The following is a 20,411-nucleotide window of genomic DNA, read 5'->3' as shown; positions in this document are numbered from 1 at the left end:
GGGACTCTGCATGGTCAGAGGTGGGGCTGATTCTTGGAGGTTTAATTTCCTGGCCTCCCATATCAGCTGACTTCTGGCTGGGTTTAGCCAATAAAAAGGTGGCTGAAATAGAGAAGCTACGATATTTCTCTACCAGTTGTCTTGGGTTTCATCTCTTCCATGGCTCCAGTTTCTGTTGGCCTGGATGCTGTGATTGTTTTCTAGCTTATTCTGGTACCCCAGTCCCTGGGCTCTGGTAACACTGCCTCCTTCCCTTATCTGTCCTAGCATAGGAATAGTCAAACTTCCTGCTATCGCTAATCTCCGGCTTACCTCAACCATTCATTCCCTGGCTGGCTTTTGTGCTCCTTTGTCAGCTATGGAACCAGACCCCTGCATTAAATTCCCTTTGTTGTGAATATTTGAAAAAGTTTCTGTTTTCGTAGTGGGACCTTGAGTAGATACCGTGGTGATAGATATTTATTCAGTATTCTTGTTGATAACTGTCAATATTTTACCTTATATAAAACAACAGTCCAAATTCTAGCTTGAGTATCAGTTATTATATGAACTTAATTAGTACCTAATTAATAATGAACAGAATTGTGATTCATTAGGCTTAGTTTATGATATATTTATGTTAATCCAGAATTAAGTCTGATAAACTGGATTGTATAAATGTACGCATGAAACATGTTTATTTTTCTAAAATACTCTCTCACTGACCCCCCACTCCCATAGGAATTCAGAGCTTCTGAACTGCTTCGAAGCGGACTGGACAGATCTAAATACCTCCTGGTGAAAGAAGCCAAAATCATTGCTATGACTTGTACTCACGCTGCCTTAAAACGACATGATTTAGTCAAGCTAGGTTTCAAGGTGGGGGCTTACAGTTTCATTCTTCAGTTGAGCATCTATTCAACTGTTAGGTTTCTCTTTCCTTTCCTTTCCTTTTCTTTTTCTTTTTCCTTTTTTTTTTTTTTAATTTTTATTTATTTAAATTTTCCTTTCCTTTTCTCTTCCTTTCCTTTCCTTTACCAAGGCCATTTCCCTTGAAGATTGGCTTACCTCTTATTGAAGTTCATATTTATAATTACTTAAAAATGTCTCTTCTGAAAGTGATGATAACCTCTGATGTTTATATGATTAGTGAACTCTAAGTCTGATTTTTCGAAGTCTGCTTAACAGTAATATGTCCATTAAGTAACATAACGCTATCATTGTCTAACCAAATTCTAATATTTGTTAAAGCAACTTGATTTGTTTTCACTATGTTAAAAAATCTCCAAACATAACTAAAAGCTATAAATATAATATTTGACAATGTTTTTCACCTATTACACATTTATATGCTTACATTGTTCATGTTTTAAATACACATCCACTCTCACTTACTTGTTCATTCAGTAGATGGAAGGCCTTCCATATAAGGATATGGAATACACTTCTTTATAAGACTGTAGATGAGATATTAAAATGATTTCATCATATGATAAAGACAGGAGAGCCTGATAACCCATGACTCGTTTAAAGTGGAATGTAATAAATAAGCAGTAAATTTGAACTTGCAGACTCTTTATAACTTTGCTAGTGATACTGGCCTAAACTCTGACTTTAATGCAAGTCATTTAACTTCTCTGCAGTTGGTTTATCTGTTGTTTAAAATAGGGTTTGCATACTGGTTTGAATTCAAATTTAGCATAGCATTTGTTATTAATGTAAGTGACAATTTTTAAATGTTGTGAGCTCACTGGAGGATAAGTGCTAAATAAATTCAAGGTGATAGAGTAGTTGCTGTCTTGGATGGAAGGTTCCTCAGCTGCAAGGTTAGCACAAGCATGATAATTTCTTAAAAGGTACTGTGAACTTACGGTAGTGGTGTGAACTTACCCTTTTGCAAATTATTAGTGAGAATTTTTCACCTAACTGTTTTGTTCTTGGAGGTGACATATACAATATGCTTTGTATTTGATATTAAATCATATCAGTTTAATAACAAAGGAAATGATGCAATCATAATTAACATTTTATGGTGTTGGGCAGCTTTTCACATCATATTCTTAAAAACACGACTTGGAGCTTATCAAACTTCCATTAACCATTTACTTACATAGTGCTATACGTACATAGTTAGCATGAGCGCTGATAGTATTCCTTAGATCTTTTATACTTTTAATTTTGAAGTTTTATTTTTATCAAACTTCCCCTACATCTAGTTTAAGCATTTAAAAACTTGTAGAGTATTTAACATGAAGAAAGGGCAGTCCCCTACTCCCCTGATTAACCATTCTTTCAACTCTTAGTATTTTCTGTGTTCTTTTTATCTGTATCAATAAAGAATGTTAAATTTGCATTTTAGGGGCATCTGGGTGGCTCAGTTGGTTAAGCATCTGCCTTTATGGCTCAGGTGATGATTCCAGGGTTCTGGGATCAAGCCCCACATCAGGCTCCCTACTCAGCGGGGAGCCTGCTTCTCCCTCTGCCTGCCACTCCCCCTGCCTGCCGCTCCCCCTGTTTACGCTCTCTCTCTCTTTTTCTGTCAAATAAATAGATAAAATCTTTATTTATAAATAAATAAATAAATTTGCATTTTCAACATTGTCTTTTGACCCTGTGCCAGGCCCCGGGGAGACATGCATACAAAGTCATGTGGTCTTTTCCTTCCTTAATATGCCCAATATGGTTGTGAGGTTTAATCACAATTTTGCTTTGTGATTAAAATCACTTTTTAAAAAGCAGAATCTATAGATACATTTTTTGTAAGTTAAATTGCATTAGGTTTTCAGAGTTATTTTTCAGAGAGCAGGCTCTTTAAGCCATCTTGAGCTGCTGCCACTCTGTTTTGCATATCGTGTCTGTTATCTTCAGAGTCCACACAGGGATGTGTGAGAAAATGTGGATCCTAGAACTCCTCCTCCTAAGCTCCCATGAGGATGACCTAATTAATCCTTGTAATAGGGAAATTCAGCATCAGATAGAGCTAGAGAAGACACCTGTCCACATACTTTTAGGTATTTTCAATAACAGTACAAAATTGAACCTTAACTTTCATCTTTGGATGTCCAATGGAAATTCATGTCAGCTACTTGTCTTAGACAAAGAGATGCAAGCACAGTTTGGTAAAAATGAGTAACAGAAATTATAGTGTATGTAAACAATTCATTTAAAAACAGAGTTAATAGGGTAGCCTGGCAGGATAGCTGAAACTGAAAAAATAATCATAATAAAATAAATAAAAAATAAAAGAGTTAATTAAGCATTAAGAGTAAATATGCTCCTACCTTCCACCTTCCTAGGAAACAAAATAAGAGGAGAAAACTTTAAAAACACAAAACAAAGGAACTCTAATTTGTCCTTAGTGAGATTCTCAAAGAAGGTATTTTACTAGTAAGACAAGGAAGAGGATGTCACACTAAGTAACAAGCAGAATTAGAAGTGGAGGGGAAGGAAAACATGTTGAGAATAGATCTAGAAGAGAATTGAGCAGATGGGAGAGCAGTAATCATCAAAGAGAGAATGAAATTTCCTTATGTTGAAGAAAGACTTGATTTTACATTATTTTACAAATGTGCAGTGCCTGATGCTACTGGAAACTGGGCTAGTGGAAGGATGCAGGCATCAAACAAGTAAATATACAGATAGAACTACAAATTGTGATGTGCTGTGAGACAAAGGAACAGAGTTCTGTGAAATCAGTTTTAACTTGGGAGGTCAGAGAATATGTGGATAAAGTGGGTTTTAAGCTGGTACTTTAAGAATGAGGAAGACCCAAGCAGACAAAAAATGAAGAGTGAGTAGTATTGCAGAGGGCCTAAGGCCAGAGTGGTTTTGCCATTTCTAAGAAAATGAAATAGGCCAACGTGGTTGAAGTTGAATTAGTAAAGGAGAATGTGGCATTTAAGATAGGAGAGGAAGACAGGCCAAATTGAATATAGATTAATACATCTCTTACAGGCCATGTTCAGGGATTTTTTTCCTAAGGTAATTGGAAGCTAATGAAGGGTTTGAAACCAGTTGGTGACATGATCTGATGCCAGTTGTATCAGTGTTTTAGGGGAGGTAAACCAGGAAGGGGAGGGGCTAGTAAAAGACTTCTGGCAGTAGTCAGAGCAGTGGCTTAGATTTTAGTGGTGGTGGTAGTAGAAATGGAGAAAGAGTTTTGAAGACAAAATTGCATGCTTTGATGACAGACCGAATCCAGAAGTGTAACAGAGGTAGATCGTCAAGTGCTGGGTGGGATTCATAAGGGGAGAAAAAATACCCCAAAATGCTACCTAGGGTAAGAGTACCAATGGAAATGACCTCATATATAATCATAAATAGATTCTTGCTTATGTAGAACTTAATGAACTGAATTGAAAATAACTTAATTGGTATGCAGTGCAAGAAATGATGCAGGATCTCTTCAAGGTAGAATTGTATGTTCAGGGGTCTTCCCTGCGGTTACAGACTTGAACTAAAAAAGCAGGGGCATCGTGATAAAAAAGATCATGAACTTTCTGTTTGAATAATTTGTATGATTTTTTTTTTAATCTGAAATTATTTGGGTTTTTTTTTTTTTTTTTTTTTTTTTGGATAGTTGTTATAGTTATGGTGGTAGTTGTTTGGCTTTCAAGCTGTCTTTTTGACAAGCTTTCGTTTTTCTCCATTTCTCAGTATGACAACATTTTAATGGAAGAGGCTGCACAGATCCTGGAGATAGAAACTTTTATACCCCTTCTTCTACAGGTAAGAAGTGGAGATCTGAGACAAAGAAAGAAGGATTCCGGGGGGCAGTGTCAAAAAGCTACACAGTTTTGGGGTGCTAATTGTCATAATTATATATTCTCTTTAACTTCATTATGTTTGCTATTCTATTTTAAGCCTATAAACTTCCTTTAATCTATTCACTGGTTATTTAGTAGTTTGTTTTGTTTCCGGGAGTACTATTTAAAAATTCGTAGTTTATCTTTAAGTTTTGAAAAGACTTAGTAATTTTAATCAAGAAAATTACATTGTTATGCAGTCTGGAGGGTAGATGAGCTATTTTTTTCATTTCTTTTGTTAGAGTTGGTTCTAGAATTGTTTTTGATGTTCACTGAGTACATTGCTTTTCTTTATTTTATGCCTAAATTTTTCTGAGCTAAATACCGATGTTTAAGAATATTTCTTATCGTACAATAGTCTTTACTGTGGAAGAATTAGAAACAAAATGTGGAATTCCCAATTTAAGAATAGAGACTGCTTTAATTTATAGATAAATTGGGTTCTAAAAGTTGTTTTATAAGCCAAGTTATTTGGGACTTGGCATGCGTTTTATCAGGGTATGTTTCAAGGAACAAGGAGATGTGTAAAGTAGAAAATCGAAGTAGTAGTATGGGAAATTAAAAACGTAATTTTTACTGCTTTGGGGGTTTTCAGACTGGCTCTTGGCATAATTGTAATACAAAGCATCTACTTTGACATTTGTCCACTTCCCTGCTTGGGCACCCTTTGCCTAATTCTGACCTGAGTCTCCCAGACCCCTTTGGCTTGCCTTACCTGTCAATTAGGGTAATTCCACACTTGCATTCTCAATCCCTCCACCTTCCCTCACCCACTGTCAGTCACAAGGGTGATGGCACGTATTTGTGGTTCACAAGTCATTCTGTAAATTTTCCAGCTTTCTCTCTGTGGAGCTGCTGAATAAGAATTAGTAAGCCAATAAAGCCGTTTTTTAAATAGCGGGACTCTTGAGCGACTAATTAGAGACTAAAAGGACAATATATTGATCAGAATATTTTGTCATCTCTTCACTTTTCATTTCTAGAACCCTCAAGATGGTTTTAGCCGACTGAAACGCTGGATTATGATCGGTGATCATCACCAGTTGCCTCCAGTCATTAAGAATATGGCCTTTCAGAAGTATTCAAACATGGAGCAGTCTCTCTTCACTCGCTTTGTCCGGGTTGGAGTTCCTACTGTGGACCTTGATGCCCAAGGAAGAGCCAGGGCAAGGTGAAGGAGCCTTAAGTACTCCTTTATTTAAGGACCCCAGCTCCACGATCCAACTATTTGATAGCATATTCAGTAGAGACTCTAGAGTTCTCTGTTGTCTAGGAACCTGCCATCTACAAATCTGAAAGCACCTGTATTGCTTTCTGCATGGCGTGTGAACTGACCGAGTTATTTCCTGCACTTCATTCACTGAGATTAATTTATATGACTTGTAAACTAAAGCTTCTTTTCACGGTCCCTTCCTCTTTCTCCATGCCCCCAGAAGATATATCGTTAATATGAATATCATTTTGAAATCTAAAGCAAAAGGTGAACAAGAGGAAAACACACCAGTTCTTACTTACATTAAGTGTACAGGCCCTATCTCATAATTACCTCAAAATATTCCTCAATTTACAGACTCTTCCCTAATTTTTTTTATTTAAGGAGTAAAGATAGCATTTACCTCAGAACACAATAGAGCTTCATTTCTATAATATCAAGTCTTCTGACCTTTGGTCACTTGAAGCAGGGAGGCAAGTTGAAAAACCATTATTGCTAAAAAGATGAGTGCAAAATGGTGAACATGAAAATTAAAAGGAAGAGCACAGCTCCTTAGGAACCCCCTTATGTATATTAAAAGGAGATTTTGCATCACTAATATTTCCTGTTGCGGGGGGTTGTCTTTGGAAAGCTTATGTAACCTCTACAACTGGCGATACAAGAATCTGGGAAACCTACCCCACGTGCAGCTCTTGCCAGAGTTTAGTACAGCAAATGCTGGCCTGCTTTACGACTTCCAGCTCATCAATGTGGAAGATTTTCAAGGAGTGGGAGAGTCTGAACCTAATCCTTATTTTTATCAGGTAAGAAAAAACATAAAACTTTTAAGTTTATTTTGCATTAACTAGCTGAATTACTACCTAAATCAGTAATACTGAACCATTTGGCTGGCCATTGAAAAAACAAAATTAAGTTCCCACTTCACACACAACACAAAAATTTCTGTTTCAGGTAGATTCAAGATATATACACCAAAGAAAAGAAACTATAAACACACTAGAAAGAAGAAGATACTGATTTAATATATAATATATACAGACATAGTACATATATATTTATAATAGATAACGTTAGGGTAAGAAAGGTCTTAAGCTCATTACCAAAAACAGAAATCATAAAGAAAAATATTGATTGGAGACCAAAATTTATTTCCAAGACTTAACAGACTGTGGGTTGAATTCTGAATATATATACAGAACTCCTATAAATCACTTTTTAAAATAATCAACACCCCAACAGAAAAATGAATAAGGTTAAGAATATGCAGTTCACAAAAAAAGAGATTTGTAGCAAGTATAAGCCACTGGACTGCATTTTCACCTCTGATAATACTCAGTGTGGAGTAGGTTTAGGGAAATTCTATACTCAACCAATGCTGGAAGGAAAGCAGTTTGGTGAACAGATTGTCAGTATGTATTAAAAGCAGTGTCCTCACTCTGAAGAATTTATCCTAAAAAATAAATGGACAAGTTTGCAAAAACTTATATACTGAAATGTCCATCAGATCTTTTTCTTTCACTGCATATTATTTTAGAAATGAGAAACCAAAGTACCTATCAGTAGGGATTAATTACATTATTGCCTATTCCATATAATGAATAGGCACTGAGTATGATAACATTATAACTTTGTTTACTGAAAAAATGTTTATGTTAAATATTAAATGAAAAAAACTAGGTTGCAAAATATATTTTATAGTGTCCTATTTTTTTTAAAGATTTATATTTATTTATTAGGAGAGAGAGAGAGTGGGGGTGGGGGAGTGCAGGCTGCAGAGGGAGAGGGGGAGAATCTCAAGCAGACTCCCCCGAGCATGGAGCTTGACACAGGGCTTGATCCTACAACCCTGAGATCATGACCTGAGCTGAAATCAAGAGTCAGATGCTTAACCAACTGAGGCACCCAGGCGCCCCATCTGATTTTATTAAGAGGAACAGCAAAACATAGAAGTATATACAGATAATGTCTATAAAAAGATCCAGCAGCATATACACCAAAAGGTTGTTTTTGTTTTGTTTTTATCTATACTAATAGAGCTGATGCTTAGATAAAGGTAGTTTGCTATCAGTACAGACAGTGGAAAGATTTACAGACATGTGACTTCTTTTCCCTCCTGTCTTCCAAAGAACTAGAAAAGTTAAATGAAAGAGGTTAACTCAAGCTGTGAGAGCATAACCAAGAACCAGAATATATTTAAATGATTTTCCTGAAGGTGTTCCAGAATTTTATTTTTGCCTTTACATGAAAACCAGCTTGTCTTCCTTTTTTGATTTTCATGTTATGTTTTATGTTCTTGTTTTACTTTCTTCTCTCATCTAATGCTTTTAATTTAGTCTCTGCTGTACTGGGCAGAGCAGCCTTGTGTATGCTTCGTCGCTTTCAGGTTCAGCTAAGCATAAATGTAAGCCAGACAACCAGTTTGAGGCCGCATCCTCTCCCCACTGAGAGTGGTCTCTCTATAAGGGGAGAACAAACACAAAAAATACTAAGAAGTGTAAGGAAAAAGAAAAAACAATACCCCAAATTTTGAGAGTCCATTACAGTACTGCTGGATACATGGGCTGTTAGACTAGATTTTCTCCTGGCTTCTTAGATGGTCACCTTGCTTCTTTGTATTAAGATTTCTTTTACACCTCCAGTTGCAGTACACCGTAGCACAGTATTACTGATCGGTGTTATGACTGTTGTGGTCCCAGAAATATTAAGCCTTTAAGTTGGTAACTTTTACTTTATGGTTATTCCATATATACTCTTTTTATTTATCAGTGTTAACCTAGGATAGGATTATTCTTTAGTTTTATGAAAGCTGTTCACTTGTCCAAGTTGAGTTCACTTCTTGAGGTGTGATAAATGAACAATTGTGCCAGTTAACCATTCTTTCTGCAAAATTGAAACAAAAGAAAAATAAATGCCTAATCTGATCATTTTTACATTACAGAATCTTGGAGAAGCAGAGTATGTCGTGGCACTTTTTATGTACATGTGTTTACTTGGGTACCCTGCTGATAAGATCAGTATTTTGACAACATATAATGGGCAGAAGCATCTTATTCGTGACATCATCAATAGACGATGTGGAAGCAATCCATTGATTGGAAGACCAAATAAGGTAGTTTTGTGAATATGATAGGTTCTCTTACTCATCGTGCTGGCAAGATGGGAAAATTTATCTTTATTACGAGTTATTTATATTGTTCTACTTTGTCTCTTTGCTATATCCTTTTAAGACGTAAGAAAATGAAATAATAGGAACTATAAATAATTCTCTCGCAGGCCTGTCTGACAGTGTTATGGGTTTGCTGTGAACTTCTATCTCAATTACCACATTGAAGATTTTTTTTTATGGTAATCAGAAATAAATGATCCTAAAACTTTTTGTTGATAAAATGAAAGATAATGAAATTATATTATTTATGTACTGTTATAGTAGAAATAGGATTGTGGCATTTTTTTATTTTGTTATTTTGCAGAGGTATAATTTGTACTGCTTTTTATTGTATGTGTGTTCTTTCTTGAGAGTGAGGGAAGATTGTAGAGTACCTTCAGACCTGAGGATTATTGTTTTATACTTTTTTTATTTTTTGTGTAGTATGGAGTAATATCAAATAAATATGAAGATGCTTGATTATATCAATAAAGGACTGAAGGGTTAGAATAACAAATCTATTACTAATGATGAAATTAAGATTTTGATTGTAGACATGGCTGTATAGAAGCTCTTTCACTTTTTCTTGGAAATGATCCAAAAGTAACAGGAAAATGGGAGGAGGGAAAGACAAAAGACATTTTTAGTGAAATGACACAGATCAGGTGACTAAGATCAGGAAGAAAATGTGGGAAGAAGAGAATTTAGAGGAGCAGTCTTGAAAGCAGCAAAAACACTTTCTGAAGGTGAGTGGCACACTCTGAAGCATAAGAGCCACATTCCTGTTACTGAACAATGAATGTGGGAATTGGGGTGAGCAGAAGCCTTTCTGGTCCCAAATTGGTTCTAAGAAGCCTCCATGTGAGCCATGCTCACCCAAAAGCAGACTTGTCTCTACAGGAGCAGAGGAAAGAGAACCTTCTGTTGTGAAAACCACCCAGCCTTTAGGAAGCCATCCAGCTCACCCCACCTTAGCCTCTGGCACATAGGTAATCTAAGAAACCATTTATTCAGCGATTAAATAGTGAGAAAAAGGAACCTAGCTCAAGCTCGATTTATATAGAGAAAAAGGAGGGCATCAAAACATACCGACAAGACATTTGCTTCAAAAACACGTTGGCCTGGAACAGATGAAAACTTTGAATACACATTTGGCTGTGAATTTTAAAATGTTTAATGAAGTAACCATTTCTATGGGGGAAGACTACAAAGCAGAGAAATTTAATAACTCAGGAAGAGATGAAATGTGCGCTAGAAGAAAATAAAAACACAGAAATGGAAACAGTTGAAAGGAGTGCAAGGACACACTGAACACTCCATGTAGAAAGTAAAAATGAAAAACTAATAACTTTGAAATATAGAAAGCTTAGAAGTAGAACAACCTCAGTATCTGAGTCCTTTTATTTATAACAGAAAAACTTAAATAATAAAGGAAAGTTATCCTCTTGTAACAAGAAGACAAAAGTGAAACGGCTCCAGGGCTGGGTTACAGAGCGACTCCATGATGTCATCAGAGACCGAGGTTCATTTCATCCTTCTGCTCTGCCATTCTGAGTGTGTGAGCCCAGTTCTCAGACAAGCTCTCCACATGGTCAGATTGGCAACAGAAATTTTCGGGGATTACATCCAAACGTAAGAGCAAAAGACTTAAATCCAAAATATAAGAACTCCTATAACAGTCGTTGTTAAATAAAGACAGCCCAATACAAAATTGGCGAACGAATAGACACTTCACACAGGAAGACATAGCAGTGGCCAGTAAGCACATGCAAAGTGCTTACCATCATTCTGTGTCAGAGGAATGCAGGTTAAAACTACAGTGAGTTACACTGCACACCAAATAGATTGGCTGAAATTGACAGGATTGACAGTGTACCAGTTGTTGACAAAGATGGGAGCACCTAGAACTCTGAATCTGGAACGACGCTGGTCAATGTGTGGAGTGGTACAGCACCTTTGAAAAACAGTTTGACAGTTTCTCATGAGGTTAAACATACACTTACCATACAGCTCAGCAATTTCACTCCTAGATATTCCTTCAAGAGCGGTGAAAAACATATGTCCACAAAAATACTTACACTATGAATTGCAGCTTTATTCAAGATAACCCCAAACCAAATGGAAACTGCTACAGTCACTGTGGAAAACAGTATGGAGGTTCCTCAGAAAGTTAAAAATAGAAATACCCTATGATCCAGCAATCACATACTGGGTATTTACGCAGAGAATACAAAAACACTAATTCAAAGGGGTACACACACCTCTGTGTTTATAGCAGCATTATTTACAATAGCCGGATTAAGGAAGCAGCCCAAGTGTCCATCGATTGATAAATGAATAAAGATGTGAGTGTGTGTGTGTGTGTGTGTATACACGTACACACATGGAGTATCGTTCAGCCATTTAAAATTAAATCCTGCCGTTTGCAACAACATGGATGGAGCTAGAGAGTGTAATGCTAAGCAAAGTAAGTCAGAGAAAGACAAATACCATATGATTTCACTGATGTGGAATTCAAAAAACAAAACCAATAAGCAAAGGGTGGAAAAAGACAAATTAAGAAACACTCAATTATTGAGAACAAACTGATGGGCAGGAGGATGGCCGGTTGGGTGAAATAGGTGTTGGGGAAAAAGGAGTGCACTTGCCATGACGAGCACCAGGTGATGTGTAGAATTGTTGAATCACTATATTGTACACCTAAAACTAATATAACACTGTATGATAACTACACTGGAATCAAAATTTAAAACAAAACAAAACCCCAAACCAGAAACAACCCAAATGACGTGAACAGGTAGATGGATCAACAAATGTGGTACATCTATTCATCAGAATACTATTCAACAGTCAAAAGGTAGGAACTTCTAACGGACACAGTGCATGGATGAATCTCGAAAACATGCCAAGTGAAAGAAGCCAAACAAAAAAGAATACGATTCCATTTTTAAGGAATCTTAGACAAAAAGTAATCCATAGTGACAGAAAGCAGATCAGTGTTCGCCCAGGGCTTGGGGATATGGTTTTGACTACAAAGAGCCCTGAGGTAATGGAAATCTTCACTTATCTAGGAGCATATATTGTCAAAATTTATCAAAGTAGGCACTTCAAGTGAGTGCATTTCATTATATGTAAATTATACTTCTGTGAAGTTGATTAAAAAGAAATGTTTTATAAAATTCCTTAAGGTACGGACCATGAATTATAGCCTGTGCAGATAAGCGTTTAAACTTTTTTTGTTGAGTTAGTGAAAAAGAGAAATGCCTGAGTGCCAATATCAGACTGAAACCTGCATGAACTTTACTAGTTGTACGTATAGTTTCAAACTGAACAAGAAGCACTATGAAAATTACTTATTTTTTGTGTGTCAGAAGGGTGCTATCCATGAGAACTAAGAATATGTTAAATAATAAGTGAGCATACTAAGTTATACTGCTGGGCATCACGCTGGGATACCAGGTAATAAGATTAGCAGGTCCCTGCATCCGTGGAGTTGGGCAGTCTAGTAGGGGAAAGACAGTTAATTCCACAGATAGTCACTGGGTTGTCCGCAGAGGTAAAGATCAGTGCTGTAAGTGCAGTAACGTAGGGACATAGCCGAATCTGGTTACTGAGGTTTACTTCCTAGTGTTCATTAACTGGTTTTCGCAATTCCAAGTATATGATCATGTTTTCTCTTCAGGTTGATTATTTTAATGATAAGATTTTTATTTCTAGCATATTATTTAAGCACTTTTGAAAATATACCGTTTTTCCCATTTTTTCTTCCTAGGTGACAACTGTTGACAGATTTCAAGGTCAACAGAATGATTATATTCTTCTTTCTCTAGTACGAACCAGGGCAGTGGGCCATCTGAGGTACCTAAGGAAAACTTTTATATTATTGAGATGTATTATCTGCTTCAATTTTGAACTTCTTGGGCTTAGTGGGTTTAAATTTTTTTAAGTTTAAAACATAATTAATTGTTACGGCAGCATTTGGCAAGCTTTTTGTTGCAGTGTAACAATATCAGATTCTTCATAGAGTTAACTATTGTCATTGCTTCTGAATTTTTTGAGTCTTAAATATTTTAGTACATTTACTTTTTAGTCTGAAGTAACACTCAAAAGATAGCATTTTATAATAAAATCTTAATATATATCTTAAATTTGTTGGAAACAGTGTCAGAAATTAAAAGAGGTAAGGTGGTAAAAAGAGTCTTCAGAGTATGTTTTTCATTGCACAGGATTTCTGACTTTTTTCCCACACAGTCTTTCAGCTTCACTGTTAGAGGATAAAGGAACCATTTGTTCTCCCAGGATTAAGAATTGTCAAAACAAACAATAATCTATTTTTATCATTTATTGTGATGTATTTATGTGCTAGAGATTTATGGGAATAATATCTTCTTATTACAAAGCAGCTGTTTAGTTTTATATAAACCTTCATCTCATATGACATACTAACATATAATGAGAGTTCATTTTATTATTTTATTTGGGAGATATAAAGAGAAAAGTCTCCAAGCTATTTATTATTTTATTTAGGAGATATAAAGGGAAAAGTCTCCAAGCTGTTATAATGTTGTCATTAAGTCAAAATCTATTTGGAGCTTAGCCCAGTGATCAAGTTCCATTAGACTGATAACTTTTACATAAGAGTAAACAAAGATGTAATGTTTTGAGAAATTGTTTCAAAACTATTGCATCCTAAAATAGTTTATTTTTGCTTACTTATCAAACATGTATTTGGAGACGAATTTTTCTAAAAAGCAGTTCTTTTTCTGCATTGAGATTTAGAGCTGCTGTCTGAATGGGGCATCATTATGATTTACATAATTAAAATCTCCAAAATCATAGTATGAAGACGTGAATAATGCCTCATCCCCTCCCATCTTTTTTCTTACTGTGTCGTGCTTTTGTCTTTTTCACATTCTTGTGACTTGACTTCTTGTTCCATAATTCTAATGTAGCTACTTAGACCTTTTAATCAGTGCATTAGTCATGATTTCTCCCCTCACAAAAACATAAACATCAACATAGAGGTTAGTGATAAAGCAGTAGCTTTACTTGGTTTAACTAGTCACTTAATATTGATTAACTGAATGTATTCTCTTCAAGTTTTTAAGAAGCTTAACTTTTTATTGCCATAGCTTAATGGAATATTTAGTAGAATAAGTAAATTAAAAAAAAGCTGCGTACATATGTTATTAATCTTGAACTATGCTAATTACTTTTGTTTCCCAAAGGGATGTCCGTCGCTTAGTTGTGGCCATGTCTAGAGCCAGACTTGGACTGTATATCTTCGCAAGAGTATCCCTCTTCCAGAACTGTTTTGAACTAACTCCAGCTTTCAGCCAGCTTACTGCCCGTCCACTTCATTTGCATATAATTCCAACAGAACCTTTCCCAACCAGCAGAAAGGTAGGACTCTTTCTTCATGGTGTAGAGCAGCACTTTCCTATAGACGGCCACAGTAGCTAGGAACAGCCTCACCTGGATCATCCGATCACTGGCGTAGAGTGCTCCTTACACTGTGGAACTGAATTAGACTTCCTGTGCAAAATAATAATACATGCTGACGTTTACTGAGTATTCGCTATGTATCAGGCAGTTAGTCTTTCCATACGTTATCTCATTTCATCTCACTTAATAGTCCTGTTCGGTTGGTTTTCTTATTAACCCCATTTTACACATGAGGAAACGGGATTACCAAAGCTAAGTGGTTTGGTCATGCATCTCATAGATGGAGAATCCAAGATTTGAAAACCCAGGCAGTGTGACGCCAGAATCCATGTTAATCACTGTACTATACTGCCTCTGTTCAGCTCTTTAAGGAGAACTTAACTAATTAAAACAGAGTAATAAATGGCTTAGCTCTTGGAGAACCCTTCAGAAACCTACACTTTGGAGAATGTAGGAGGGGACAGCAACAAAGGACATACTCAGAAGTGCCACTCCCCTCCTTTCTCATCCCTGCTACCCTTTTCATATCCCTTCTCATTGCTCCCCTTTCCCACCCGCCTCTCCAGTCCCTTTAGTTTCAGGTTTATCCTTCCTATACTCCTTTTGCATAAAGAAGCAAATACGTGTTTATTTTCTTATATTGTTTTCTTTCTTTCATAAAGGTTAGCATACTAACTCATCTTTAGGTTGTGACTTTTGGGCTTTGCATGTTTCATTTAATACAGTGTCTTAGAGGTCCATTTGGGTTTTAAATAAAGGTGTTTTAAATGTTCACAGTACACTTCTTTCTCTCCCTCTGAAGAAAAAGATGAGATTATGTGTGTCTGTTTTATACTAAGGCTGAGTACTTTTTTTTTTTTTTTTTTTAAGAAATGCTGCTGTGGAGGAATAGAAGGATAAGATGGAATGATATGATGGGGTGGGGCCATGTGAAGCCTTGTATGTCAGCCTCTGAAATCTGGACGTAGTCCTGTAGCTCAGAGTCTTCAATCTTTTGTGGGCTGATTATCACACAGGCAGATTCCTAATGCAAGGTCTGAGGCACAGTCTTCTTACGCAGAGGCCGCAGGGGCAAGTGGAGGCACATGGAGATCAGGCAGTGCCAGTGAACGGAAGGCTTGAAAACCAGTGCTTTACCCAACACGTGGGGGACTAAGGTCTAAGAGCATCTCCCCATCTTCAGCTCAGGAGACCCGTGTCGGAGGCAGAGAGGGCTGCACAGCTAGTGCCTGCGTCTCAGAAGAGGCAGCTCCCAGCAGAGCCACCAGAAAATAAGCAAACAAATAAACCAAACACAAAATCTTCCATGTTGTGAAGGCCGTGTTTCGTAGTTGTAACAGCATGGCAGTCTTTGCACACAGGTGTGACCCTCGCAGAAAGTGACCGCTATCAAAAGAACACCTGCCTACGTGTGATACTGCCATCCTGCTTAATTCTGAGAAATACTATTTAATACACTTACTATTTCTGACGTTATGTGCGCTAATTCGTTGCTTTATGGTAAAAATACTTCTCTTGATAGAAGTTTTTTACCTTTATGGTTTTCTGAACTGTCATCTACAGTAAGAAAGGGTGAGACTCTATGTAAACAGTTTATAATTGGCCATAAATAGGAAACTTGTTCATCTTTAGGATGGCTTAGGGAGAAGTGCAAGTTTTTTATGGTCTTCATTCGCTTTACCACTTGACCTGCACTGGTAGAGCAGTGTTTCTCAGATGGTTCAGAAACTACTGCATCAGCATCCCCTCGTTCTCGGTCAGACCTGCCGAATCTCAGTCTCTGGGAGCTGGAGCCAGCCTCACAGTTTAACAGCCCTCCCCAGTAGTTCTGAAACATACCACAAAGTTTGGACTTCAGTATCCGACCGTGCCCTTCATTAGTAAAAAAACCTTTTGAATATTCACCCTCATGACTAACATTCTGTAAATTAAATAACAGTAATGTTAGCTTATTTTTAGAAAAACATAAATAGGGAAAATAGTTTTAATATTTTCTTTCTGAATAAACTTGAAAATTGCCTTTGGAGCATATAAGGTAGTAGAGATCATACTTCGGGCCATGTTGATTTTTCTCTCTACTCAAATGACCATGTATCTGTTCCTCTTCCAAATGGGTTCCTAGACCCAAACTCCTGTTTTACTTTCCAGCCTGAAATTAAGAGGTAGTACTTTCGTTCTCTTCTAGTCTCTACCTTTTGCTAAATTTAAATCGAATCTCTCTTCTCTTTATGAAGTCGTTATGGGGCTCTCACACTTTCATCTTAACGTTCTGGTACTATTCTGATGTCTTCCAAACCCTAGTAGTGCTTATCCATGAGGTGGAGACATGGGCACCTGGAATGTTCGCTTTTAGCATATCAAATCTTTCAGTGTCCCTAACTTTCTCTTTGCCTTCTAGAATGGAGAGCGACCATCTCACGAAGTACAGATAATAAAGAACATGCCCCAGATGGCAAACTTTGTATACAACATGTACCTGCATTTGATACAGACCACGCATCATTATCATCAGGTGCGCTTTCTCAGAATTCACTCTTACTTTTCTTGTTGGAGAAGGAGTCTTCTTTGCAGACTACACCTTTAAAGTACTCAATTCCTTGTGGGAAACCAGCTAAACCAAACAAGGTTGCCATTATTCATGTAACATCCATATTTTTATAACACCTTTATGTAGATGTAATTTGGCCTACAGTAAATTCCACGTTTTTAAAGCATCTAAATTAATATGTTCTGACATATGTATATACCTGTGAAACCATCACCACAATCAAGATCATGAACATACCCATTATCTCCAAAAGTTTCCTCGTGCCCCTTGGTAGCCCTTCTCATCCTTCACCAGTCCCTTTCCCACCTTTTCTAGGCAGCCAGGGATCTTACCCTCCTTCTGTAGCCCCTTCCTTTTTATTGCCGAATAATATTCCATTATATGGACCTACCAGGTATACCCATTGACCTGTTGATGAACATTTGGGTTCTTTCCAACTTTGGCTATTACAAAGAAAGCTGCTATGAACATTCTTGTACCAGTCTTTGTATTTTCTTCGGGGTAAATCCCTAGGAGCAGAATAGCTGAAAAATAGAGTAATATGTGTTCAGCTTTTTAAGAAACTGCCCACCCACTTGTGAAGTAGTTGCACCGCACTCCCAGCAGCAGTGCGCGAGAGCTGCGGGTGCTCCACATGCCCACCCGCACTTGTTATGGGTGGTCTTTTTATTTTAGCCGTTCTAAAGGGGAGGCTAAGCACAGAGAGCTGCTCCCGTGTTCTGCTTGAGTGCGGACAGAAGCTTCGTGCCATGCTGCTCCCTCTCTGCGGTGGTTTTGTCTGAAGGCTTGGTTCTTCCCCACCCTTCACATGGCTCCTTGATTGAGGTTGGCCCTTGCTTCAGTTGTGTGGATTAGTCCTAATCAGCCACTGTTTTTGCAGAAGTGTTACAGCGAATTTATTTACTAAAAAAGCTAATAGATTTTCGTATTATTTTCTTCTCTGAAGATTTAATACATACTTTGATCTTTGGAGTCAGCAAGACCTAGGCCATTGCCATCAGAGTTATGTTTTTACTATAAAATGGCCAGCAGTGTTTTAGAGAACTTTCAATTGAACGGTAGCTATTAGTAAGTACATGTGAGAGCTTAGCTTTGTAAGCCAGTGTTTTTTTCATTGGAGTTCATATTGGTGTTTTCTGGTTTTCATTAGACTTTATTACAGCTGCCACCTGCTATGGTAGAAGAAGGTGAGGAATTGCAAAGTCAGGAAACAGAGCTGGAAACCGAAGAAGAGGCCAGTCCTGCTCAAACTGACCTATCCAGTCATACAGATGCCACCTCCAGTCAAGAATCGTCAGCCTCTCGGATTGAGGCCACCTGCAGTCAGACTGAGAGCACCCCCAGTGAGACAGGAGCTAGTTCTCATTCGGAAGCCACCCCTGCTGCATCTGACACCACTGCTGCTGTGGCAGGACCTGTAGCTGTGTCAGCAGAGGCTCGTGCCCCTCAAGATGTCACACCGGCCCCAGAGGAGACCAAGTAGCCCAACCGTGGCCTTTCTTAGGGAGGACATTTCTTTCATAAAGTCTAAGTAAAGCTACTTTTTTGTATTTTATATTTGCTCTGCTCTTTCAGGGTACTAATTAGTGTTCTTTTGGTAACCGATCTCAGTGTTTGTCTTCTTGGGTGTATTTAAAAGAAAATTGTATGTGTGTGAACAACCTCAGTTTCATTTGTTCAGTCAGAAGGGCAAATAGCCATTCCTTTGATATTTTTATAATTGAATGTATCTGTAATCATACCTATATTAAAAGAATTTCCTATAAATACACAAGACGTGCTTTCCATTTTCAGTGAACTTCTCTAAAGAAAAGGACAGAATACACCAAAATTAACTATAAACGCCCTTAAGTGGTCTAATTGGGAGGAAGTTGTTTCTTCTCTCATAGTATCAGATACTCAAGTTGTGTTTCCTTTTTTCCTACCTTTCTTGGCTGCCTTCCTTGATACAGAGGCATTAACAGTCACAGATAGATACAGATTTCTCCAGTCAGTTGAGTTTCCTTCCTCCACGTCTCATAATGTATTAGAACCACCTAGGATGTCTGTTTATTCTTGGGGACCAGTCTAAACCTAATGAATCAAATCTCACGGTTAGGGCCCAGGTATCTGTATTTTAGTAAGTGCACCTAATGTTTGCACTGCTGGCAGAATGGCATCAAATCAAGCTGGTAAGGCTGAGTCAGGATATGTCATTCAGCTAAGCAAGAAGAAGCTGGCAAATCCATTTGGGCAAGAAGAAAGATCCAGAATCCAGGCAGTGAAAGTCAGTGAACTTAACTCCCCCGTGTAGGATAGAATTCTCACAAGGCAGAGGTTCTGAGTCTTCTGCTCTGTTTAGGTCTCTTGATAGATAACCAGCCACAAGGAGACCTTAAGGTAGAATGTGCTCAAGATTTGGGAGGGCAGAGATACTAGGACCTTGCTTTTCAAGTGTGGTTTGCAAACCAGCATCCACTGAGGCCCGTTAAAACTGTAGCAGTTTGGACTCTACCCCAGACCTATTAAATCCGAATCTCCTTTTCAGCAAAGTGCCCAGGTGATTTATATGCACTGTGTAGTTCGAGAAGCATTGTTCTGAGAGTGTTGTACCTGTCCTCAGCATGAATGAGAGGTAGAGTGATGAGTCTGTGATGTTGGGGTTGATAGTGAGTGTGACCAGTGTTTTCTGACATGGGACCTCTGCTTCTAAAGTTTCCTGGGCATGGTGGCCAGAAAAGAGATGAAGAAGGTTGGGAGAACGTGCCCACTACTTCTCTTCCCCATTTCGGCATCTGCTGGTGTGGCTGATGGGGAGCATTTCCCCAAAATATCCCCTCTAATGCCTCCACCTAAAGGCTTGACAGTGTTCAAAGAACCTTTGAAAAAATAGGCAACAACTGCACACTGCCACTGACATGCTTCTGATCCTGACGTTTTGAAGGAATGAGTTCATAAGGAGATGAAACCGAGAAAATCAAGTCAATGATATTTTTGACCGACTAGCGTTTCCTCGGCCCTAGCTGTGGTGGAGACGAGTCAGGCCCTCATATAACAAGGTGTTACTGCATCAGAACACAGGAAAAGGAAAGTGCATGCCAGGGAAACTGTCCTAGGAAACCTTGGTCTATTTGTACCGCCGGAGTAAGGATTGAGCCAGATAGTGTGTTACATAATTTCTCTGATGCTAAGAATTTGGAAGCAGGTGTTGTGGGCATCTGTATGAGGAAGAGCACTCAACAGAATTATTCTCATTCTGTGAATATTCTAGTAGCAGGCCAAGTGAGAGGTAAAGAA

General features: G+C 37.8%; 1 protein-coding gene across 1 annotated transcript in view; it reads left to right on the top strand.

Moving 5' to 3' along the window:
* The window catches only part of AQR (aquarius intron-binding spliceosomal factor), an 84,158-nt gene extending 65,252 nt beyond the window's left edge, over positions 1-18,906 (top strand). Inside the window, exons 27-35 of the mRNA XM_026480068.4 lie at positions 721-858; positions 4,636-4,707; positions 5,768-5,955; positions 6,629-6,800; positions 8,936-9,106; positions 12,915-13,000; positions 14,371-14,545; positions 16,986-17,099; positions 18,286-18,906. Coding sequence (XP_026335853.2) covers positions 721-858; positions 4,636-4,707; positions 5,768-5,955; positions 6,629-6,800; positions 8,936-9,106; positions 12,915-13,000; positions 14,371-14,545; positions 16,986-17,099; positions 18,286-18,618 — 1,449 coding nt within the window. The 3' untranslated portion in view covers positions 18,619-18,906. The remainder of the gene's footprint in view (positions 1-720; positions 859-4,635; positions 4,708-5,767; positions 5,956-6,628; positions 6,801-8,935; positions 9,107-12,914; positions 13,001-14,370; positions 14,546-16,985; positions 17,100-18,285) is intronic.
* Positions 18,907-20,411: the final 1,505 nt, after the last annotated feature.

The sequence above is a fragment of the Ursus arctos genome, unplaced genomic scaffold (assembly GCF_023065955.2).
Source record: "Ursus arctos isolate Adak ecotype North America unplaced genomic scaffold, UrsArc2.0 scaffold_36, whole genome shotgun sequence".
Classification (NCBI taxonomy): Eukaryota; Metazoa; Chordata; class Mammalia; order Carnivora; family Ursidae; genus Ursus; species Ursus arctos.
This window is presented reverse-complemented; position numbering and strand designations above follow the sequence as displayed.